The 25,948-nt window shown below is 34.4% G+C and overlaps 1 protein-coding gene across 6 annotated transcripts in view; it reads left to right on the forward strand.

Annotated features, from left to right (window-relative positions):
• SMG1 (SMG1 nonsense mediated mRNA decay associated PI3K related kinase) overlaps nt 1-25,054 on the forward strand; it is a 112,529-nt gene extending 87,475 nt beyond the window's left edge. For 4 of the 6 annotated variants that reach the window (XM_056806584.1, XM_056806581.1, XM_001366185.4 and 1 more), the window contains 14 exons: nt 715-949; nt 3,086-3,312; nt 7,856-8,006; nt 8,122-8,311; nt 8,516-8,985; nt 9,453-9,590; nt 11,478-11,630; nt 16,113-16,292; nt 16,658-16,885; nt 18,363-18,574; nt 18,754-18,860; nt 19,205-19,384; nt 19,485-19,591; nt 20,472-25,054. In XM_056806584.1, the coding sequence (XP_056662562.1) occupies nt 715-949; nt 3,086-3,312; nt 7,856-8,006; nt 8,122-8,311; nt 8,516-8,985; nt 9,453-9,590; nt 11,478-11,630; nt 16,113-16,292; nt 16,658-16,885; nt 18,363-18,574; nt 18,754-18,860; nt 19,205-19,384; nt 19,485-19,591; nt 20,472-20,549 (2,656 nt within the window). In that variant the 3' untranslated portion in view covers nt 20,550-25,054. The remainder of the gene's footprint in view (nt 1-714; nt 950-3,085; nt 3,313-7,855; nt 8,007-8,121; nt 8,312-8,515; nt 8,986-9,452; nt 9,591-11,477; nt 11,631-16,112; nt 16,293-16,657; nt 16,886-18,362; nt 18,575-18,753; nt 18,861-19,204; nt 19,385-19,484; nt 19,592-20,471) is intronic. The other 2 variants (XM_056806582.1, XM_056806583.1) reach the window with 1 other exon arrangement.
• The last annotated feature ends 894 nt before the right edge of the window (nt 25,055-25,948 follow it).

The raw sequence follows: 25,948 nt of genomic DNA on the forward strand, positions 1-25,948 counted from the left end.
TTTTATTCACAATATTTTACTACAGTATAGGTATTATTTTTGTTGAATTTTTAATATCTTATGAATAGAAAATAATTCTTTAACTCATTGTAATACCTAATATTTTCTAATACCAGTGTAATACCAGGAAACTATAGGAGTATATATTTTCATTTTACTCTACAAAAGAAGTCTGAAACTCTGTGGTGCTATTTAATGTGTGGGCAATAGTCAAAATCTGCCCTGGGAGCATTCTTAAAGCTAATCAGCTACCATTTATATCTCCTTTATCCTTTTGGAAGAGATTTACAAATATAGGGCCAATGATCTCCATAGCTTTTCACTCTTCAGTGGTTCAGGAAATAACCTGGACACGTGTTCTCTGAGCCTTTCCACAAACTCTGAAAATGCATTTTGTACACTTAATCCTAATTTGGGAGCTAAAAAAAGAGAGTTTGTGCTGATGTGCTGCCTTTTTCATTATCTCCTTTTTTTTCATTTCCCCCAAATTGAAAATTTTAGGATTTTTAGATCCGAAATAAATTTATCCAAAATGACAGTGGACATTTCTGTGTCTTCATACATTTCCCCAAACCGAATTTGAATAATTACAGTCTACTCTAAATGTAGCTTCTTCATTGTAATGCTGCACATAATTGACTTTTGTATCTACTATTGACTCTCATCGGTAAGCTCAATGTACATTTTTCCTGATTATATAAATATCTCATTTAGGCGTAATCTAATGATGGAAGGTGCTGCATCTAGTGCTGGAGAACAGCTTGTTGATCTTACTTCACGGGATGGAGCCTGGTTCTTAGAGGAATTGTGTAGTATGAGTGGAAATGTTACATGTCTTGTTCAGTTATTGAAGCAGTGCCATCTGGTCCCACAGGACTTAGATATTCCTAACCCAGTGGAAGCATCTGAAGCAGTTCACTTAGCTAATGGAGTATATACTTCACTTCAGGTAAAAAACAAAAAATCTTTATTTTACATCAGCCTCATTTGCTTTCTTTTCCATGAATTTTTTTTTATTATTCTTGTAAGGAAGCCCATATCCTAAACAAATATACTTGCTGTTCCTATTATTGAATCAACCTCATTTAAAAAAACTTAGCTATGTTGTCAAATGAACATTTTGGAAAGGATAATTGTTTATTATCATTGGTGATGTTATATTGCATGTTAATATAGTAATAGCTTTTATTTATAGTAATGCCTTAGAAAATTAAACATGCTTCCTATGTGTTTTTTCTCCTTCCATCTCTCTGTAACTGTCTCCTTCCCCCCACCCCCACCTGTCAAAAAGTAGATAACAAATATTATCCTTATTTTCTAACAAAAATGTTCAAGAACTCAGTCTTCTGACTCTGAATTCAGGATTGTTTCTAAAATACCTCAGCTGTGGCTAATTTTCATAAGTCAGTTAAAATTTTGTTCTCATATAATTAAAATTCCATGTTCCTGTTTGTATCTGTGTCTAGTGAGATTTTTTTTGCTTAACACAAGTCATATAAAGTCATGCTTTAGATATTGTACATATTTCTTAGCTCTCTTATATAGGCACTTTAAAGTTTACAAAGTCCTTATATCATTTCATTTCTGCCATTAAGTGTATCATCTTTAGAAAAGCATATAAGAATCTCTATACCTCCACTTATAGTAAAAATTAAACCAAAAATTATGTAATTGGTGCATTATGACAATAGATTTTAAAATATATTGTTTCTAAGTTTTGATCTTGGATTTGAAACCAAACACTATAAGTCATTATTCTATTAGTAATTACTGCTCCATTATTATAAAAATTAGTTTCTCTTTCATTCTTTTTTAGCTAGTTATAGGGGTCCATGCTAGCCTTGTCAATAAAAAGTTTTTGAATATGCACCCCTAATATTGTATATATCTATTTAATCGCAAATTTTATGCAAAAAGGGCATTTTCAAATTATGAGATGAAGATAATACACATTTTGAAAATGTTAGTATTTTTAGTGAGAGGGTGGTAATCGAATCTGCTTCTTTATATTTAAAATTTTTGGTTTAATATATTGTTGTCCAGCAAGTCTAGTTTTAGGTTCAGTTATTTTCTGAACTTTATTTTCTTGGTTGTCAACAGTTAAAATAGATACCTCACAAAGATACAAAACTGCTAATAGAAGTCCATGGTTCACTAGGTTTCTTAAATCATACTCATTTTCTAATCCATTCTACCTATGTTACAGAGATTTTTGTTGATATTTGGCTATTAAATTTCTGTCTTCCCTGACAGCAATCAGTTCTTGCAAACTTATCAGAAGGGGTATTTTTATCATTGAAACTCTTGGCTGGGAAGATTTTTGTCAGGTTAAAAATATTTTTTCCAATTTTTAAAAAGTGTACAGATAGGAGAGTATTTAATAGGTAACATACTTAACATTACTTTTAGAGAGTTAGTATCCAAGAGGAGAGGGTGTTCATCAGTAAGTCATTCTGGAGAAATATCAAGAAGGATGAGCATTGAAAAATGGCCTTCAAACTTGGCAATTGCAGTTTTATTTGTATATGGGGTTAAGGATAACAAGGAAGTTGAAAGGATATGGGAAACTGGTGGAACCTTCAGTAGGAATTGGGGAACTTAAAAAGAGAGGGGTGGGTTTGAGAAGAAAGATAATTTTAAAAAGATCTGCAGTGTACATATTAACCCATTCATTCTAGCTCATCCTGGGAACTCCTCCCTAAAAACAATGTAAAGTGGAGTTGAGAAAATTTCTCAGTCATTGCCTCCTTGCTGAGCTGTCAGTTGATCTGAAGGTTAGAGTAGAGGATGCTAGGTGTGAGAGGAGGAATTTTGCCAATGCAGCAACCATGGGAGACCGACCAGTAGTCAAAAGTAGAGAGTGAGGAATATTCAGCTAGGATGAGCAAAGGAGGAGTTGTAGGATTAAGTTGGAGACAGGCTATCATGAGGAATGTTGGGGGACAACCCATCTTCCTGATCTCCATTTGGTTGATTCCTACTTGGTGTGTATGCCATAGTCCTGTTTTGGAAAACACTAAGTTAGTAGGATTTAACTGTTGAAATAATGCAAATTTTTCACTAAATGAAATTTATGTGTTTGTAGGAATTGAATTCCAACTTTCGGCAAATAATATTTCCAGAAGCACTTAGATGTTTAATGAAAGGAGAATATACATTAGAAAGTATGCTTCATGAACTGGACACACTTATTGAACAAACAACTGATGGCGTCCCTTTACAGACATTGGTTGAATCTCTTCAGGCCTATTTGAGAAATGCAGCCATGGGATTAGAAGAAGAAACACATGCTCATTATATAGATGTTGCAAGGTAAACAAGACTTTCCAATGATTCCTTTTCTTGTGCTAGAGGGAAAAGTGGATAGAATAAAGGAATGTTTTTATTATCTTTCATTATTGATTTATAAACTTAAAACTTACCTGGAAGATTTCGGTTTTATATTATGTATAGATATATTATTTATAATATGTGTATTATATGTTCTTTCATATACAGATTTAAGGGCATTCAGAACCAAATGTTGATCAGAATAAGTAAAACAATATATTAGAAAATATGTGTGTGATCTTTTAAGAAAATATTGTTTTACACTGGCATAACTTAGGCCAGACTATTTACTGCTAGGGAGAGGGAGAAAGAAAATCCTGAAACATCAAAAAACAGTTGTCAAAAATTGTTCCTACATGTAATTGAATGAAGGAATGAATAATTAAATTTTAAATAAAGAAGTATATGAACTGATGCAGTAGAGTAAACAAAACCAGGAAAAGATTACATATCATGACTACAATAATGAAATTGGAAAACTCCACATATACAGTAAAGTAAACCTAAATGCCATGTAATTGTAGAAGTAGGCTATGAGTACAGTGATGAATATGCTGTTAGACATCTTTGCTATAAGAGAAAGCTCATTGGATAGTGAAAGGATGTTTAGAAATGAATGTGAAACAAAAGCAAAAGACTTCAATAATAGTATAAGGAAAAGGACAGTCTTTCAGTAAAAGGAATGACGTGGGGGTGGGGGGGATTTGCTTGAACTTTAAATTAAGCAGCAGAACCTAAATATAGTTTGCTCTCTTCATACTCATTCATTTTTTTTTCTTATCCTAACTCAGAAATAATAATAATCTTAATGCTATTTTTTTTTTGACTTTTACTTTCCATCTTAGAATCAGTACTGGGTGTGTTGGTTCCAAGGCAGAAAAGCAGCAAGGGCTATCTATGCAATTGAGGTTATGTGACTTGCCCAGGGTCCTGCTAGGACATGTCTGAAGCCACTTTTGAACCCAGGATATAGGTCTATAGGTCTGACTCTCAATCCACTGAACTACCTAGACACTCCTAAATCCTATATTCTATTTTAAATCATCCCCCCCCCTTTTTTTTTACTTATAGGATTACTCTCAGCTTGACAAAGTATATTATTATTGGTTATAAATACATATTTTAATGCCTTTTGAAATTATTCCAGTATCTCCTTTTATTATAATAGAAACTTCTTTGTCTTCTATGAAGCTGGTTTTGGTCCCTTAGTACTTAAACTGCTTCTTTCTGAATGCTCTTGTCCTTTGATGTGAGAGTTCTAGATTTGGGCTATGATATTTATTCTTGGATCTTTTCTTTTTGATATTTCTTACTAATAATGATAACTGAATCTACCAACTCCCTGTTTGTACTCTGGTTCGAATGGATTTAGGCAGTTTTCATTTGTGGTTTCTTGATCTTGTAGCATTTCACCTAGGTATTCATATAATCTTTATGGAAAGTCGTTGTCTTCCCTCCCTCATTGCATTTTGAATTCTTTTCTTGGGAATAATTTTATAGATTTGTCCTGAATTTTTAATACTAGTTTCTTACCCATGACTCCAGATTTAGTTCCTGAATTAGGGCTTTGTGCCAGTGATCTAGGCTCTGGTTTCCCTGCTGTACTTTTGGGTGTGGGGTTAAGCCACCCAGATCTAAGTTTCATAATCCTGGATCTTCTAGGTCTTCACTATAACTCTGCACATGGTACTTGGGACTTTGGGATCCTTGACTGGGAATCTTTGTCTTAACATGGCCACTGCCATTCTTAACTATTTCCAAGATTCTCATTCTGGAGCTTTCTTCTCCCCTTGGTGTTTCTTTTCTTTATTCGTTTTTTGCCCTCCTTCCCTTGGCAATTCTGGAGTAAAGGAAGTCTAACTAGAACTCTTATTGGAGGGGGAGAGACTTAAAAAACTTTAGTCGCTTCTATTTTGAGCTTATTGTCATATAATATTTACGGGGTTAGCTATATTTTGTCAAGTACTTTTAATTCCTATTGCTTTTTTCGTTATTTCTTTTGAGATTCTAGATCTTTTCTGCACTGCTTGTGTTTCAGGTTCAGAGTAATCCTCTGATGCCAACATTGATTGCTTTGTTTCTTCCTTGAATTATCAGAGCAAAAGAATATTGTTTTCAACTCCTGTTACATGTGCCTTGCACCTAGCAAACTCACAGTAAATTCTAGGCTTTCTTAAAAGAGTATAGTTTACTTTTTAGCTGTCTTTTCTGACTGTATAAATGATGTGTCACATCAGCAATTAGCAATCACCTGAAAAACAAATAACTATATTACATAAAAGGTAATCTAGAGGAAGAGATAGAAAAGCCAGTTGGAGAGAGAAAAGGCACATAATCACATGACCAGTTGCCTAGCTAATTTGAGTTTGCCACTCACCTTGTGTCTCTATTTGCTACTTCCTTGATCCCCAATTTATAACCCCAGTGATGTCACTCCCTCCCAGTCAACCTGGCTGAACAGACCCGAGTCGTGTGGAACAAAATGCAAGCATCTTCCAGGGTGCCAGGGAGCCAGGTTTTTCTCCTTCCACAGATAAGCTTCTGGACTCAAGTTCCCAACCCAGTTAAAGGGTAGGGGTAAGACCAAAATGGATTTTCAAAACTTTCCTTTTAGAAAGGAAAGAGGGATACAATTTATATTAAATTTATGCAATCCCCACTCTGATTCTCCCCAGTGAATCACCCCATATAGAATATCTATACATTTTAGGATTGTATCACCAAGGTGCATAAAGACCTAAAGATATTACATATTTTATGATGGTTCTTAACTACATTTGGGTGTTTCTTAACATAAAAAATGATCGATAATACTCATTAAAGGGGGTTATTCCCCCTTTTTGGCACAAGGGTATTATAATAATAAAATAATGGCGCATGGAAAAGACAGAAGTGGATGGAGGGCCCAACTCACCACAATTCAGTTCATTAAATTCAAAGAAACTTGCTCAAGAATCTTTTATGTATTTGATTTCTGGGATATCCTGTACTGCTGTCATCTTTTTAGTCCATTTGAAATCCTGATGGTCCTCACAGTATCTTCTCCAAGAGATTTGTTTTCCTGTTCAGGTTAATGGTGATATCTTTCCCTAAAATTGCTTTTAAATGGTCTTAGTCTTTGAATTTTTGGGATAATTTTACAATAATCCCTCTTCAGAAGGATGAGATACTGCCCAGCATCTAATCCTACATATATACATAACCTGATGGTAACACAAAATAATGTTCTGACATAGTGAATATTCTTTTGCAACAACAATAGACTTGGTAAACCATGTATGACTATATTGCTAATTTTAAAATGCATTAAATAATATATGAATCACCTCTCCCAAAAATAAAAGGAAAAAAAAGTGTGTGTGTGTGTGTGTGTGTGTGTGTGTACACAAATATAAAGACTCTGATACATATTCAACGTCTAGTGGAGGTAATTTATATCTTACAAACATGTAGGTCAGATACAACAATATTGTAGTTACCCACCATCTACCATGACTAAGAAAAGCTGCCATGCCAAAGAAAAAGAGGAACAAAACCCATAGTCTTGATTTCTACTCTATACAAGTCATAGGGATAAACCAAAATCAGAGGTAAATAAAGATATTCTCATGTCTTGCATATTCATGTCTTATAGACTAAGTCAGAAGAGGCAGGCCTACCTCAGAACATTTGCTGAAAAGCCACTCTTTTCACTTCCCACTGAGACAGCTTCCCAGCTTGGACACTGACATCACCCCTACAGGGATACTTGACATCCTTCATCAGAGGCTTGTTAGCAATCCCGATGTAGTTTTCCTGGAATCAGACTCAAGTATCCATTATAGTCCCATAAGATTTAATTACCAATGGCAAATTTTAGTATTCTGAGCTTTGAAGTATGCGGTGTTGTCAGGGTGGTTAGACATTGTAAACTGATACCAAGTATGAGGTATAATTCCATTTCAAGTTTCATATTTAAAACTAACAAAACAAAAGAGAAAAAAATTTTAAAAAGATCATTTCTCATACCCCGTTAAACAATTTAACACCCAGAAAGTCAAGATGACTATTAATTAAGCTGTTATAGAAAGGATTCCTATTTAAGTATAGACTGGACTGACATAGCCTCTAGGGTTCCTTTATATTTTTCTCCTGTAAAACTCAAGACATTTGGCATAGTCCACTCCTGTGTTTTGTACCAATGCAGTTAGTAAGATTTCTATCCAGCCTGTCTGGTTTGGTTTGGTTTGGTTTGGTTTGGTTTGGTTTTTTGGGGGGTTGTTTTGTTTTTCCTGAAAAATCATTATCAACAAGCATTTATTAAGTACCTAATGTGTTGGGAACTGTTCTAGTGATTTAGGATATAAACACAAAAAATGAAACAATCCCTGTTTTCAAGGACCTTATATTCTCCCATTTGTATTGATTGGCTTTTCTACTTGTTGAGGTATAGGTGAAATAAGTCCTTTGATGAAATTTTATCAGTTTTTGCTTTGGCTATAATGAATGTTATTGTTTGAATTGTTTTAATTTTCCTTTTAATCAGGATACTGCATGCTCAGTATGGTGAATTGATTCAACCAAGAAATGGTTCAGTTGATGAAACACCCAAAATGTCAGCTGGTCAGATGCTTTTAGTTGCTTTTGATGGAATGTTTGCCCAAGTTGAAACAGCTTTTGGCTTACTAATTGAAAAGGTAAGTGTTAACTTTATTTTATTTTAGGAATAAGATATATATAAGAAATATTTGAGTCAATGAATGTAGGAAAAAATAGAATGAAATGGATTTTTTGGGTTTTTTTAATTGACAGTTAAATAAGATGGAAATACCTGTAGCTTGGCGTAAGGTTGATATTATAAGGGAAGCCAGAAGTACACAAGTTAATTTTTTCGATGATGATAATCACCGGCAAGTTTTAGAAGAAATTTTCTTTTTAAAACGATTGCAGACAATTAAAGAATTCTTCAGACTCTGTGGTACTTTCTCAAAAACATTGTCAGGTAAATATTTCATACTTCTAAAATAATATTGAAATTGAGGGAATTCTAAATGAACCCTTTCTCTTGTAGCTGTGTGAATTTTTTTAATGAACCTTCATTAATTATTTCATATGACCAGTCATCTTATTTATTAACTTATGTCAGCCACTGTTGATCATTAACATCCTACTTTTTTAAATTCTGTGCAATATTTTTCTTTTTTAGGGTCAAGTTCACTTGAAGACCAGAATACTGTAAATGGACCTGTACAGATTGTCAATGTAAAAACACTTTTTAGAAATTCTTGTTTTAGTGAAGATCAAATGGCAAAACCCATAAAGGCATTTACAGCTGACTTTGTGAGACAGCTATTAATTGGACTCCCAAATCAGGCCTTAGGGCTTACCCTTTGTAGTTTCATCAGTGCTTTAGGCGTAGATATAATTGCTCAAGTGGAAGCAAAGGACTTTGGGGCTGAAAGTAAAGTTTCAGTTGATGATTTGTGTAAGAAGGCAGTGGAACATAACATCCAAATTGGGAAGTTTTCCCAACTGGTCATGAACAGGGCAACAGTACTAGCCAGTTCATATGACACTGCTTGGAAGAAACATGACTTGGTTCGAAGACTAGAAACCAGTATTTCATCTTGTAAGACAAGCCTCCAGAGAGTACAACTGCACATTGCCATGTTTCAGGTAAATATATTAGATTTTAAAGATTCACATAAAGAGTACATTAGAACAATTTGTTATTTTGTACTGTCTCTGGGTAATTTGGGCTGATTTTCTCAAAAATAAGTGGTACCAAATTTAAACCATCTGTTCAAAAGAAAGGATTAGGAATCTTGTCATAATCTACTTTATTAAGTCCTAATTGTATACATTTTCAGTGTTCACTTTTGGCTTACTTGTTTTGAAGTTTAGTTTGGCCATCAAGGCATTATGAGTGCTATATTATGAGTTTTGTCAACTAGTAAGCCTGTATGTAAGTATGTATGTAAGTAAGCCTGTAGTAAGCAATGAATGCTGTCTTGTTCTCAGTTACTTCTTTAGGGATTTGTGTACCTGAGATATAGTCAATCATTTCTCTCAACATATAATTCATACTTATGCTACTTTGTTTAAAGTAAACCAGTTAATTTTATTTTTCTTTCCTGAAATAGTGGCAGCATGAAGATCTTCTTATTAGTAGACCACAGGCCATGTCAGTTACACCTCCACCTCGTTCTGCTATTTTAACCAGCATGAAAAAGAAACTTCATACGCTGAGTCAGATTGAAACTTCAATTGCAGCAGTGCAGGTATATCTTCAGTGTATCTAAATGCTGTGGAGGTGGGCCAGCCACCCACAGGGGATGGGGTCTTGGAGGTGGGGCAGTGTCGACGAAATGATGGATGAGACACAGCTTTCGCATTCAACCCGTAGCACAGGTTTCACAGGATAAACTGCTCTACCTTGGCTAAGGCCTGGCTTTATTTTATACCTTCATATCACACATCTACTTGGCACAGTTTCATTCTCAACATACATGTTTCCATGGAACCTAACAACAGACAGGAAGCCTAGGGAGATAGTCAACAAAGCATTGTTGCTAAGTGCAGGGTCAGAGGGTAGAATCAACATGACCCAGATATAGGTTAGGGAAGAGCATAGATTTGCCAGAAATTTTTATGCCTAGAAAAGAGGGTCCTATCTAAGTGGGTATATAAGAATCCTTAGGTTTAATTTTGTAAGTGGGCTCTCCTGGTAATAACCTGGGGGGACAGAGTGGGACATCTATATTAACCCTGCAATGTTGTTCTCATTTATTTTTCATGGGGCTAAGTAAGAATAATAATCATAGCAATTCCAATAATATGGGGGTATTAATAATGAAAGTCACTTAGGGGGGTTTCAGTAGGTGTTTCCATCCTTCCAGAGGGCTGCTTTGCAGTCCCCGGTTTCCACGTGGACTGTGTCAAACAGCGTGGTCTTTGATGACTCCTGGCATCTAAACAAAATAATTTCACCCACGTATGATTAAATGAGTAGGTGCTCTTTGTTGAAGCATATCAGCAAGTCTATCCTATTTACCAAGTAAATGTAACAGATAGTTCTATTTTCTATTGCATTGTTTAACTGTCTTAATGTGTAAATTTTGAGCACAGGAGAAAACCAGTGGGGTTTTTTTTTTTCATATCCTTGAGGAATTTTGTATATTGATATCTTTAATGGAATATTCATGACCTGATTTTGTGTACATTGCATTTTTCAGAGGTAGATAAAAATGTTTTTAATGAACTTTTCTTTGAATTCCTAACATGTTTTATGTGATTTATTTTAAGTTATACATGAGGTTTGAGCACTCAGTTTATAGATAGGAAACAGAGTGGTTAAATCAATATTTTAAAATGGGAATTTTAATTCCATAATTTAGGAGTGAATAAAATACTATTTCTGAGCTGATGCTGTCATACTGATTCCTTCACTGTTTCTGTCAGTAATACCATCTTTCTTCTATCTTTGCATGTTTACAACTTCAGGAGATTATCTTTTATTCCTTCTCTCCCTCATTTCACATGTCTTAATCATCAAATCCTTTTTATTTTTCTTTTGTACTATCTCTCGCATTTTTTCCCATTGCCACTACTCTACTTTAGGTCCTTATTACCATTTACTTAGACTATATATATATATATATATATATATATATATATATATATATATATATAAAATAAGAGTTTTCTGATTTTTCTGATTCTTCTCTTTTCCTCCTCTAATCTACCACTCATTACTCTATCAGATTCCTAATTCTTCTGTTTATATCTATTTATGTTAGTATTCTGCTTTCTCTTGCCCAAGTAAACTCAGAACTCTACTTAATACATAAGTTATGAGTTATCTTTGCTTGTCACTATTTCATACTGCTTTCTTAAAAGGCCAGAGACTCTTTATCTAGACTTTGCCATGGACCTCTTTGGCGATCTGACTGTCAATGGACTCCTCAACACAGTGATTTTAAACACATAATTTATATAGGAATACAAAGAACTTATTATATTGACACAGTTTTCACAAATATTTTTGAGAGCATATTTGAGAGTTCACAGGCTGGTTAAGACTACTATTCTGGACTTTGTATTATCCTAACTTGGAATTACATAGTTTTTATTGGCATTAAAAAAGAAGCTACTTTTCCCACCCCCAGGAAAAACTGGCAACACTTGAAGCAAGTATTGAACAGCGTTTAAAATGGGCGGGTGGGGCCAATCCTGCACTGGCTCCAGTCTTACAAGATTTTGAAGCAACAATTGCTGAAAGAAGGAATCTTGTCCTTAAAGAAAGCCAAAGAGCAAGTCAGGTATGTTGAATTGCATTTTATTTGCATTCTGATATGATGTTTGAAGAGCTCTAAATTTGATATGGAACACAAACCTTTTTGGATCATTATCCTGTCCTGATCCATCCCTTATCAAGTACCCATCTCTCCCAGTCATCTAAAAGTGAAGTCAGTAAACATTTAAGAGTTAAGGAATGGGGGGTGGGGGGGCAGCTGGGTAGCTCAGTGGATTGAGAACCAGGCCTAGAGATGGGAGGTCCTAGGTGGGCAAGTCACTTGACCCCCATTGCCTAGCCCTTACCACTCTTCTTCCTTGAAGCCAATACACAGTATTGACTCCAAGACGGAAGGTAAGGGTTTTAAAAAAAAAAGAGTTAAGGCAGGTCTTTAAACTAAAACTACTATAATCTTTTCAGACCCCTACTAATGGGGGACTAAATGAGAACTGTTAGACTGTCCTCTTATAATACAAAGAACATAAAATGGTAATCTTAAAATAGAGGTTCTTAATCTAGGGCCTATGATCTTGGTTAGGGGGAGAAAGTCACATCTTTATACTAACCTATAGCTGAAATACAGCTTTTCCTTCAGTTGTGAATGTAGTCAACAAAACCTTATTCTGAAAGGATGTTTGTAAGCATCAGCCTCCTGAAAAAATGTTCCTTAACATACAAAAAAGGCTCAGAACCCTTGCTCTAAGAAAGTATACACAAGCAAATATAATGAAACATAGTCCCCATCCACTAACAAGTTAGTAGATTAGAACCATTCCCCTCCTTAGAAGTGAAGAAAAGTTTCTTATTAGAGGTAGGTACAATTTTAATTAATTCTTTTAACAGATAAATGCAAACTTTTGCAATTTGGGAATGTTTATTCTTTCTCTCTAATAGTCATTTGTCTCATTCTGTAATGATAATGTCAGTCACCAAGCATTTAAGCACTTGCTTTGTGCCAAGCATTGTACTAAGTACTTATATTTGACAATCTTAATTTCATTAATAGACTTACATTGATATGCCACAGTTTGCCCATTCTCCAATTGTTGGATATTTTGTTTAAACTGCTATAAATATCATTCATCAGCGAACTTTTTTTCTCCTCTATAAACCTAAGGTCTATTTCCAGTTGCAGAATTACTGCATGAAACAGTATGATTTTTTTTAAAAAATAGTTTTTGCAATGTCTTGCCAAATTATTATGTAAAAATTAACTTCAAACATGGATGTTCTTTTTTTTTCTGAAATCCTTACCATCATTGATTTTTGTCATTTATGTATTTGTGAAGGTAGCATGTCAGAATTTTTTTAATTTGTATTTCTTTATTAGTTACTTTGAACATTTTTTAGATGGTTTGTTTAGTCATCTTTTAGGAACTAGATGCACCATTTAAATCAGTTTCACATTTATTTTTTGGCCTGTATTTTCCCCCAGATTGTTCTTTTTCCTAAAGTGGTTAAGACTGTACAGAAATTTTTATTTTATGTAATTAAAACTATCTACTGTCATTTTCTTGAATTTGCTCGATAGACAGAAATGTATCTTCTTTCCGTAGGTGAGATAAATTTTTAGTTTTTTCTAACTTTTTTGGTATTTGAGTCATTTTAAACTTATTGTCTATCATAGCCAATCTAGTATCTCAGCAATATATGTATGGAATAAATTCTTTTCCCTGGTTTTTATTTACTATAGGTTTTTTAGATGCTTGTTAAGTTTTAGTTTTTAAATGTTTTATTTTAAAATTTTATTCTGAACTTTAATACCAAATAAAATGGAACATTTCCACATACAAATATAGTAAAAGAATGGTGCATGAAATTGTGCTCTTGTTACATATAGTTTGTGTTTAACTTCTAGAATCTGTGTTCTCCCATTGTTCTCTTCTCTCCCTCCTCTCCTTCCTCTTCTCTTTTTCTCTCCTTTTTTATTCAATATCAGGTAATTTGGGTCTTCAACCTGAGCCAATGCCCGCTTCTCCTGATTCCCCACCCCCGCCAATCTCTCTCAATAAAGTCTTATATTTTAAATGATTGACATGCATAGTCATATATTGTTTAATAAGTGGTAAAAGAGGGTCAACTTTGAAATTTCCAAAGTCCTCCCAATTTCTACCACACACAGATGGTATCATGACTCAGATAGAGAATGGAGAGTGCCCTAATTTATCTATCTGAACAAATTATTTGTTCCCATGGGCAAATTAAGTCTCTCATGCTTCTGAAAGAACTTTAGTATTGCGAGAGTAGCAGTAAGGCTGACGCAGAGCAGAAAACACTGATTCATTCCAGCCAACAAGAAAAGTCTGGTATTCATTTCCTGGAAGAAAGCTGTGCTCAAAGTGACTGCAGAACCCAGAGACTTGGGAAGATAATGAAAAAATTATAAAGGTAGTCAAGAGAATAAAGAGAATGAATCCTCTGCCCTCCTTATCAACTCTTGTCAAATCAGGGACTTTGATCTTGACCAATGAGGACAGAGGCAGAAACCAAGGGAATATGAGATGGGTACATAGGTCTTCGTCTGATCTTCTGAGAACTCATTTTTTCTTTTCTTAAATAACTATCATTATATTACCTTGCTTACTCTTCACTTCTTATGAGGTAATCTCTCCAAAGAAGGAGGTTGGAAAGGGGGATCTTTTTTATTCAGCTCAGATTGAATCATGCTTCTCACTGGTGGAGCCACACTCCTATCAGAAACTGACAAGTCTTCTGAAGCTTTCTAGGTTCTTCTCAAGCTTCTAGAAAGAACTCAATCTCCCTACCTCCAACTCCCAGAAGTATATAAGTATATAGAATTCTTTTTTTTTAATATATTTTATTTGATCATTTCCAAGCATTATTCGTTAAAGACATAGATCATTTTCTTTTCCTCCCCCCCCCCCCCCACCCCCCATAGCCGACGCTTAAGTCCACTGGGCATTAGATGTTTTCTTGATTTGAACCCATTGCTTTGTTGATAGTATTTGCATTAGAGTGTTCATTTAGAGTCTATCCTCTGTCATGTCCCCTCAACCTCTGTATTCAGGCAGTTGCTTTTTCTCGGTGTTTCCACTCCCATAGTTTATCCTTTGCTTATGAATGGTGTTTTTTTCTCCTGGATCCCTGCAAGTTGTTCAGGGACATTACACCGCCACTAATGGAGAAGTCCATTACATTCGATTATACCACAGTGTATTAGTCTCTGTGTACAATGTTCTCCTAGTTCTGCTCCTCTCGCTCTGCATCACTTCCTGGAGGTTGTTCCAGTCTCCATGGAACTTCTCCACTTTATTATTCCTTTTAGCACAATAGTACTCCATCACCAACATATACCACAGTTTGTTCAGCCATTCCCCAATTGATGGGCATCCCCTCATTTTCCAGTTTTGGGCCACCACAAAGAGCGCAGCTATGAATATTTTTGTACAAGCCTTTGTGTCCATTAGTATATAGAATTCTTAAGATTTTTTCTACATAATATTTAATATCATTTCAGATAAGGTACAGTATCTATGCATATAGTACCTATTTTATTTACACATATATATGTATGAATATACACACACAGAAAGAGTTTATATTTATCTTTCCCATTAAAATGTAAACTCCTTTATGGTAGGAACTGTTTCATCCATTGTATTTGAAAACTTAATGCACAGTGCCTGGTGTGTAGCAGAGGCTTAATGCTTATGGATTATTATTCTTATAAAAATATATATAATTTTTATCTTTATTTTATTCCAATAATAAATTTACACATAAGTTTCCCAAAGTTAAATGATTTATGTTGTGTGCACACACACACACCCCAGTTGATAAGCAATTCCACTGGATTATTATTATCACTCAAAACATATTTCCATATTACTCATTTTTGAGTATCAAAACCCTAAGTCATAAAAAAAAAAATCCAGGTAATTTTGATGATGGTGACTTTATATAATACAGTTTCAGATCGCAACAGTCAGGTCCTCCTCTTATCTCAATGTGCCTCCTGATATTCTTTATAACATGCATTCAAACAGAAGACAAAGTGTAATTATAAACTCATTAAAGTCCAATTTTGTCAGGTAGGGAATTATCATGAACTGACCTAGCTGGTATAGAGGATTCGATTTCACATCACCTTGAAGCGCAAAGTGCTTTATGTCTCTGGTCCTCAGTTTGCTCATAAGAAGGGATTTGGTCTAGATGGATGACCTTACATTTCAAAAACTTTTTTGCCATTAACAAAAAATTTACAGAAACCTATTAAATGTAAAAGTGCATTTAACTTGACCTCATTTCAAATGATCTCCAATTCTAAATTTTCCTTTTGATAAGATGTAAAAGAAATTGGAAATGAGCTGGTGGTTATTGACTAGAATCATTTCTCTCAAATAGCTTCTAGATTATCTAGTGATATGAGTCCTCCAGATAAATATTTCTATGGTTTTTCTCCTTGAAATCTTTTTAAAAGGTATAATTGAGATTCTAACTTTTTACAAGCTAATTCAGACTTTTGTCTTTTATTTTTGCTTCATAGGTAACTTTCCTCTGCAGTAATATTATTCATTTTGAAAGTTTACGAACTAGAACTGCAGAAGCCTTAAATCTTGATGCTTCATTATTTGAACTTATCAAACGCTGTCAGCAAATGTGTTCATTTGCATCACAGTTTAACAGTTCAGTCTCTGAGTTAGAGCTTCGTTTACTACAAAGAGTGGTAAGTCTTAAATTTTAAGAAAGAAAAACTGAACTCTTAAGCAATATTCCCAAGTTAACTAACTAATCATTGGAGCCGCAAGTTTTGCTATTTCCAAATAGATCTGTTATGAATTATGTATTCCTTTACATTTTTATATACATATGTGTGTATGTTTACATAGACATTTGATTATATACATATTTAAAACACTTAAGTGGTAAATTTGAACATTACAAAGTTTGACAGTAAGGACTAGGTAGTGTTAAAATTTAAGCTTTCTTTTAGTGGGTCACCTAATGCTTAATTTTAAAGTTGTGTTTAATTGTGATGATTAAAGACATTTTTATTTCAATAATATGGGTTCTTAAAATCATTTTTTTAAGGGTACCAATCTTGAACATGCTATTGGCAGCTCTGAGTGGCTTCTGTCAGCACACAAACAACTGAGTCAGGACATGTCTACTCAAAGAGTGGTTCAAACTGAGAAAGAACAACAGGTAGAAACTGTCTGTGAAACAATTCAGAACTTGGTTGATAACATTAAGACAGTTCTCACTGGTCACAACAGACAACTGGGAGATGTCAAACATCTATTAAAAGCAATGGCCAAGGTAAGATTAAAGACCAATGATACTTATGGTTTTTTGGTTTTTAAATAAAACCTATTCTATATTTTAAATAAGGTTTAAGTATACAGAGTAAGGTATGATCTTTCTTTCTTTCTTTCTCTCTCTCTTTCTCTCTCTCTCTTTCTCTCTCTTTCTTTCTTTCTTTCTTTCTTTCTTTCTTTCTTTCTTTCTTTCTTTCTTTCTTTCTTTCTTTCTTTCTTTCTTTCTTTCTTTCTTTCTTTCTTTCTTTCTTTCTTTCTTTCTTTCTTTCTTTCTTTCTTTCTTTCTTTCTTTCTTTCTAAAACCCTTACCTTCCTACTTGGAGTCAATACTGTGTATTGGTTAGGCAATGGGGGTTGATAACTCACCCAGGGTCATACAGCTGGGAACTGTCTGAGGCCAGATTTGAACCTATGACCTCCCATCTCTAGGCCTGACTCTCAATCCACTGAGCCACCCAGCTGCCCCAATTTTCTATATTTTTAAAGACTTTAGGGCTTAAGATTTTCTTTCCCTCTTTTTTAAAGAGGCAAAGAGGAATGCTAATACTAAGGAACTAAGTACCATAGAACAGATTCATAGGGTTGGAAAACTTTTTAGTTTAACTCTTCAACAGCTATTTATTGAGTACTTCCAGGATAAGAAACAAGGATAAACAAGATACCTAACCCTAAGGACTCAATGGGACAAATGTAGCCTATTTGTTTTTGTATGGCCAATGAACTGAAATTGTTTTTCACATTTTTTAAATACAGCTTTTTTGGATTTGGGCCCAGACTTGGCCTGAGGGTTATAACTTTCTGACCCTTGCTCTAGTAAGATGAGATCAAATTCCAGAGAAGTTGTGACTTCTCCATTTATTAACCTTGGTCACATAGCTAATGAATGAGAAACATTTGGGTAACATTTATTTACAAGACATGTATTCTTTCATTTAGGATATTATCCTTATTCAGAAAGAGAACTGAATGAACTCTTTAGTGCAGATTAAAGTTGGAGGGGGTTCCATTTCATTTTTTTCTTGCCTTTTTGGGGGGCAGGGAGTATGGCAACATGCCCAATGTGAAAATATGTTTTGCATGACTTCATATATTTAATGGATATCATATTGTTTGTCTTCTCCAAGGCTGGGAGAGGGGCTGGAGAGAGAAAAAATATGGGACTCAAAAATGAATGTCATTTAGGATATTAAAAAAGATGTTAGATTGTCAGTGGAAATTGAATGGCATTTGTTGTTGAACAAAGGTAAAGGTAAGTCTTCCTTATTCCCAGATCTAGCACTTTTATTCCCTGTGCAGCCTAGCTGCCCTTGAATGTGTTTGTCACTAAGTTACTGCATTTTTTATTGCATTTTTAAGTAAATTTTTTGTTCTCGGCTTTATTTTATATTTCAAACCACCTCATGGATTATAAAGGTTACTTCTTTAGATGAAGTTTTTTAGCAAAATAAAACTTTTTTTCTTAATGTTTTAAATCCTAGGATGAAGAAGCTGCACTGGCAGATGGTGATGATGTTCCTTATGAGAACAGTGTCAGGCAGTTCTTAGGGGAATATAAGTCATGGCAAGACAACATTCAGACAGTACTGTTTACATTAGTTCAAGCTATGGGTCAGGTGCGCAGTCAAGAGCATGTTGAAATGCTGCAAGAAATAACTCCCACCTTGAAGGAGCTGAAAACACAAAGTCAGAGGTAAGAATAGTTTCTCAGTTGCTGACCAAAGTAAAAATATAAGCAAACCTTATGTTATTTCTCTGATCCCCTATAAAATAAAATTAAGCCATTTTATTATGTCAAAATATCTTGTGAATAATTATGGCATTTTCCATGTTTTCAACTTTTACTTTAAAAATAAATTTTATGTCTTTCAGCATCTACAATAATCTAGTGAGTTTTGCATCACCCCTAGTCACAGATGCAACAAATGAATGTTCAAGTCCAACATCATCTGCTACCTATCAGCCAACCTTTGCTGCAGGTATTCCTTTCTGATTGGGAAGGGATGAAATAAAATGAAGAATTTGTGTGTATAAGTTTTCTAGATAGAAATGTGTTAAGTTTGTGTAGCATAATATGTGAAACTCCTATTCAGAAAACCTTTGTAGGAAAGGAATCCTTCCAAATCAGGCAGCTAAACCAACTTCAGATTAATCAAGTAAATATGAAAATAATTAATGTTAAATACACTTTTTTAAATTTAGAATGAAATTGTATTAATGATAGGGAGAGGCTGAAGGAGTTTGAGGCTAAATTTCAATTTATGTCCCTTGGAAATATTTCTTCATTCCATTTAAATAATTATATCAACTCTCATGTTTATAGCAGTTCGAAGCAACACTGGCCAGAAGACTCAGCCTGAAGTTATGTCACAGAATGCAAGGAAGGCAATTCAGAAAAATCTTGCCACATCCGCAGATACTCCACCAAGCACAGTCCCAGGAACAGGCAAGAGTATTGCTTGTAGTCCTAAAAAGGCAGTCAGAGATCCTAAAACTGGAAAAGGTAATTAGTTAAAATAAAGTTAGTTCCCTTTTGGTGTATTTTAAATCTCTACATATTAAAATTGGTGGTTTGACCATTTGTGATTTCATTTCTTTTTTAGCTGTGCAAGAAAGAAACTCATATGCAGTGAGTGTGTGGAAGAGAGTCAAAGCCAAGTTAGAGGGCCGAGATGTTGATCCTAATAGAAGGATGTCTGTTGCTGAACAGGTGACTTTTAAAATAAGGAAAAATGTGGAACTGAAAATTATTATATTGTTAGAAAAATACAATTAGGATGTCAAATCCTAGAAGTATTTATTGAGTACCTGTTGAAGTCACAAAACTAATATCAAAGGTCTAAAAAGCTGTTGACCAGGAAGTTTTCTAAATTATTATGATTTTGAGCTGCCCAGTTAAGGAGTAATAAAAAAGACAAAAATATTTCTTTGGTGCATCTCTTTTGAATACCTTTCCCTGTTTTCCTGATCTTCCTACTTTCTTAGCTATACTACTCAGTACTTAGGTGTTAGTAACTTATGATGTCTTTCTCCCACCCCAGCCCTTTCTCTCTCACCCACCCTCCATTTAGAAGAGGACTTTCTTGAAGACCTATAGTGGTATAGTGGACTTGGTTGATGCTTTGAAGTGGTATATCCATTTTACTTGACACCTAGTCCCACTAGAAATTCAGATTACAATTTGTAAATAGTCATAGGGCATACTTATATTCCTCCAATTTATCTTTATTAAAACTCTTCTGACATCATAGTGAATTTGTCTGTACATAGAAACAGCTTGGTATTTTTTTTTGTTTTTTTTTTTAACCTTTACCTTCTGTCTTAGAATCAATACTGTGTATTGGTTCCAAGGCAGAAGAGTGGTAAGAAGTAGGCAATGGGGGCTAAGTGACTTGCCCAGGGTCACATAGCTAGGAAGTATCTGAGGCTAGATTTGAGCCTAGGACCTCCCTTCTCTAGGCCTAGCTCTCAATCCACTGAGCCACCCAGCTATCTAATTTGGGAATCACAATCATCTTTTCATCTCTCTTCCTAAATCAGTTTTCCTATTTATTTCTGGTTTTAAATATTACTACTTTGCTTGTTTACAGGTTGACTATGTGATTAAGGAAGCAACTAATCTAGATAACTTGGCTCAGCTGTATGAAGGTTGGACAGCCTGGGTATGAACGGGAAGACCACAGATCAGTCTGGTTAAGTGAGGTCAGACATCCACCAGAATCAACTCGGCCTCAGGCATCCATAGCCACACCACAGTCGGTGGTGATGCATACTGGGGCTTAATCTGAGGAAACCTAGGAAATCTCGGTGCACTAGGAAGTGAATCCTGCAGGATAGCTGCACTCAGGGATACGCTAAACACAATGGTCTGCAACCCCAGGGTCAAGGGTGAAAGTTCATCGCCTGAACACCACGATTGTCTTTCTGCTACGGAACAGCTGCAAACGTGTCAGGAGGTTAGCTGCAGAAAGAAATCCGAATGCTACAGAGCGCAGAGTGATTTGGAACTCCATTCCACCTGACCCTGTGTGTACAATCCAGGAAATACCAAAGCCCGTTCAAAGAGAAACAGAAAACTGGGGCCATGAAGAAATCACAGCAAAGGAAGATTTGATGCATTCAGATTCTTGTGTTACACTTGTTGTGTGGCAGCAATACTGGTTGGGTTGACCAGTAAGTTTAAAAAAAGAAAGAAAAAAAAAGGCTACGCAATATGAACTTCAGAAATGGACTGAAAGCAGAGAGCTGTGTAACAGATACACTGCAATGGAAGAACTTCTGAAATGAAGAAAAAGTCTGGGTTTCCCCTTTCCTCTACCTTTCCCTGCTCCTCTTTTCCCTACCCTCCCCCCTCCTCGTTTACCCCCTGCCCATTCTCCTTTTTCCTCCTTTGCCTAGTCTAGTAGATTAGCCATATTTCAAATAAACTTTTATTTCAATCCTTGTATTTCACGTACTTCAGTCTCAATGCTGTTGACCTAGAATCTTTTTTTGAAAAATGAAAATATCTCCAAAAGCACTGAAAACATTGAAAATTCAAGGATTACTTAAAGGTTGAATGATCACATACAAAATGTAATTCTGGTTATTTAAAAGTCATTTCTGTGATTCTATCATGTACAGTTTCCCAAATTGTCACTGTGCATTTAAAAGTAATTAATCTAACAGGCATTTGATTTAATGTACACTTCCCTCTGCTATTGTAGTAGTGTACGTATGGGACGGGAGGGATTTGGGGTGGGAGGGCTGTCATTCAAAATTTTCCCACAAACCTCATTCTACCGTGATTGCTGTAGTTTCTTTCATAAAAGAGTAGCCAATCCAATGTAATCTTTTACCTTTTTTAAAAACCAGGATAGAATATCTAGTAGAGTTTTACATTGTTGATGACAGATAAACAATAAAGTGATGTTCTGGTGGAGGTAGAGTGATATGGTTTTTTAATTCAGTTTCCTCATTTGATACTTTTGCAAAATAAAAATTCCTTAGTTCATGTGATATTTTAGGACTTTTACATGTAATATTAGTAAGAGAAACCACCAACATTTTGTTAAATTATTAAAGTTATGTATAGAGTGTGGTGCTTTATTAGCATAACTTTGATAGTTTACTGTTCAGTAATATATGACAGTGAACTCATGATCAAGGTTTCCTTAAATTTAGTATTGCATTTTAATATTAAAGTCTTACTCAGTAAACCAAACCATCCCATCAAAAAAATAAAAATCCTGGCTAGAATATGAATTTTCAAATCATATAACACAAAACAAAATTAAAACCTTATATTAACACAAAAGGGAAAAAAACCTGACATCCAGTACAGATTTCAAGCATGTGGTAAATTTTTAGACAGTTTACTTTACAGTTTTCACAAATTTGAAGTGTTAAAAAAAATTCCATATGGTTACAAGTTTTTCTTAAATTGCTTCATTACTCTTGATTTCTTAATACTCAAGAGAATGACACCTTAACACTGCCATGTTGCAAGAAAGATGGCAGTTGAATAGTTATGTGCCTAATGAAAGATCCTCTTAAAATTTTACTTCATTTATAATTAACCTTATTTTAACAAAACTTATGCTGGAATAGTAATGCCATAATGCATTTTGCATGCTGCTTTGTTTTCTAGGAGCTAAAAGAATTGATTTCATCTCATTTGTACTTCTTGCTATCCAGAAATGAAGTTGCTTGCAGAGATGTTTTTATTATCAAAATGAAAAAGCAAGGAAGAATATTTTAAAACATAACCCAACACACAAATTGGCCTTTACATGTAGTATTCAGAAATGGCTTCCTCTTTAGTAAGGAAGGGAATAAGAAATTCCAAGAAGTATCAGACTTCACAGATGCCTTGGCACTTTATCCCAGGTAATAGTAAAAAAAAACTTTACTGTGAAAGATAGTACCCATATACATCTAGTAAATTATCTATGCATGGCCTTTGACAAAATGGTCCCTTTAACTTTTAAGAATGACATCAAAACAAATGTTTTTCTTTCGGAAATATTAACATATGGCTCCAAATGTATATTGACATTTCCTGCACAGCAGTTTGATTTCTTCATGGAATTTAAATTTCAAATGGCCTTGCAGTTTTAGACTTCTATAAGAATATTCACTAGTATTTTCAAAATAGTGGTGTAGCAGATCAAATAGGTCTATAGATTTCATGTTTATAGTAAAATGTAAAGATGAAGCACCTGTGAAACATAATTACATTTGGTCATAGACAAAAATAAAAATAGCTCTGGGAAACAAAGATTTTTTTTAATGATTTAGATTGATAAGCAGCTCTTTTACTTTCTCAAGGCTCAATTATCCTCAGTGTTATATTGTCTTGAGTCATGAAATTGCCTGACCTCTTTTTTTAATGTTTACTTGAAAAAACTGGAGGTATACTAGTCTGTGGAATACTTCTAGAAATTCCACTACTCTTTATTTGTTCCATTTTGTTCATGACTATTTCTTATGCAGTTTTCTTGATGTTTAGGTTATTTGGATAACAGTCTAGATTTGATCCTATGGTCCTTGTACATAGTTCTTATTGAGGTAAATGGAATTCTATGTAGGGACTGAGAGACTATAGGTAGAACTGTTGATCCACTATTTCAACCCAAGTCTTAAATTCTTCATTAGGTTTCAGATACCAAAGTTTAAGGCTGAAACTAAGATATAATCATCCAACACTCGAATTAAAGCCTTCTCTACCTTCTCATGCTTCAGATGCTTTTTCTAGTGTTGTATGTTATCCACAATTTAGGGGTTTTCTCCAGTGTTTGGTCCAATCTTTAAAATGTAAGGAAAGAGCCATTTTAAATTTTTGAGCAGGGCAGTGTGAATACAGCCAGATATTAGAGTAGAAGTATAGTCCCAAGGCCCTTCTTAGGTTATAAGCAGTACTTTAACCCTGGAAAGTCTTCCCCCTTCAGTTCACCTCTTTATTTTTATAATTACTCTTGAAAGTTGCTTATTTGAGCAGAACTAAAACAAAAGGAGCTGGTTCCTCTGCTATGCTTCTTTTGGCAGTTCTTCCCTGCTTTGGGGACATAAAATATTATTCAGCCAGTTTCTTTAATTGAGCCTAATTGAACTACTCATTCAAAAGAAAAATGCAAATTACTATTATCATCCTTGAATGTTTTTTACATTAGATAGCAAAATCAGTGACCTATTCTCAGTTGGCTTATACATTATCAAAATAGAATTAAGATTTTTATTTTCCTTAAGCTTTGGAGGCAGAATATTGTTAATATAAGATTCAGTGAAATGAAGTGGCTAATGCTTTAATGTTTCAAATTGGAAAGTACCTCCTTTGAAAAAAAACACAGTAGCTTATCTATATAAAATAATTTTTTTTCCAAGAAATAGGATGGAAAAGAAATTCACCATAATAAGAAGTTGTGTGGGTATTGTTGCACTTTTTTCTGCTGCTTAAACCTGGGTTAGGAATAGCAACATTTCAACCTAACTAAACAAAGTGCAGGAAAACACTTGGCCTGGCCAAGAGAATCTTTTATTTAAAGAGGTGGATTGTAAAACAAGAAGATTCTAGATCAATTGGTTTTCCTTACTAAGTTGTTTGGGTTTATTAGAAAAAAAAACTGTTGTACTAATGTAAAAATGAAATGCAATTGTTAGATGTATTTTTGAAAGTGGTAAATGCATGTTGTTCAGAAACAGACTTGTGGAAAGATGCTTTGTTTTTATTAAAACGGGCTGATTTAAATATGAGCATATTTTTACAATATCAACCCTCAAATATTTTGTTCAGCTCAACACTTTATACCCCTTGTCCATTTTTTTTTCTGGCAAAAAACAGTTTTCTTTCTCTACCACTTATAATGGTAATTACCATATGTGATATAAGTAATTTTTCCATTCACTCTTTGTGAAGACAAATAATTTTAAGTTAACCTTCCTTTTTTCATAATAGAACTATATAAAAGGATGTGACTGCTCAGTACAAAGGTTGTATTACCTTCCCAAGGGATATCATTTTGTGAGTGTATTAAAGATTAAAAGTTTACTTAAATCACACCAACTTCCTGAAAATGTTGATAAAGCAACTTTTGGAAAAAAATTTACAAGCATACTTTGTGCATACATGACATCAACATGGTAAAGACTGTATAAAATACCTTTTACAAAAAAATAAAGATTTAAACTTAACTGGGCTAATGTTAAATTCTGAAGTTATTGTTCAAAGCAGGCTACTAAAAATACTTTACAGCCCTAAATATTAAAAAGTCTTATCTTCTTACTGCTTTATGATGTACAATTGTTTTTTACCCCCACCCAGATTTTCTTTAAAAAAATTTTAAAGTAATGTTTATCATGAATATTAGAATTATCACTTTTTAAAAGTTCAGAATGGTTGCAAAACATCAGTGAAAATCTTAAACTCCCACAGGGAAGTGAGAAAAAGAAAATGACCTTTGTTTCTAATGAATAATGTTTGAAAATGACCAAATTAAATAATGTTAAAAAAAATAAATAAAAACTCCCAAAACAGTAGCTAGGTGGCTCAGTGCATGCCAGGCATCTGGATTTAAATGTGGCCTCAGATACTTACTGGCTGTGTGACACTGAGCAAGTCCTGTTTGCCTAGCCCTCTACCCTTTTGTCTGAGTTAACTAAGAAAGAGTTTTGTTTTTTTCCTAAATCCCAAACTATGCTCTTGGGAAGCTTCAGTAGTGGAAGAGATACATTGGACATCTTGCACAACCTTATTTATCTCATGGGTTGTGATTATGGATTATCTTATCATATCTTATTATCTCATGGGTTGTGATTATGGATTAAGTGCACAAGAAGGGTCTACTATACCTAGTAGTTCCATTTCTCATTATGTTTTGTCTTGTAACCTGGCCTACTTAGTGTAATTGTGTGACAGAGAAAGTTTTCCCGTGTTATTCTGCTTAATCCTTGACACTATTTTTAAGGAGTTTACCTTTAGTTGAGGGTACTCCACTCTCCAACAACCTGCCAGTCTTTTCCATCCCTCAAAAAAGGATCCCTCCACTCCTTTTTTTCTTATCAAAGGCCATGTATCATCTCTGTCTAAACT

The sequence above is a fragment of the Monodelphis domestica genome, chromosome 7, assembly GCF_027887165.1.
Source record: "Monodelphis domestica isolate mMonDom1 chromosome 7, mMonDom1.pri, whole genome shotgun sequence".
NCBI classification, from domain to species: domain Eukaryota; kingdom Metazoa; phylum Chordata; class Mammalia; order Didelphimorphia; family Didelphidae; genus Monodelphis; species Monodelphis domestica.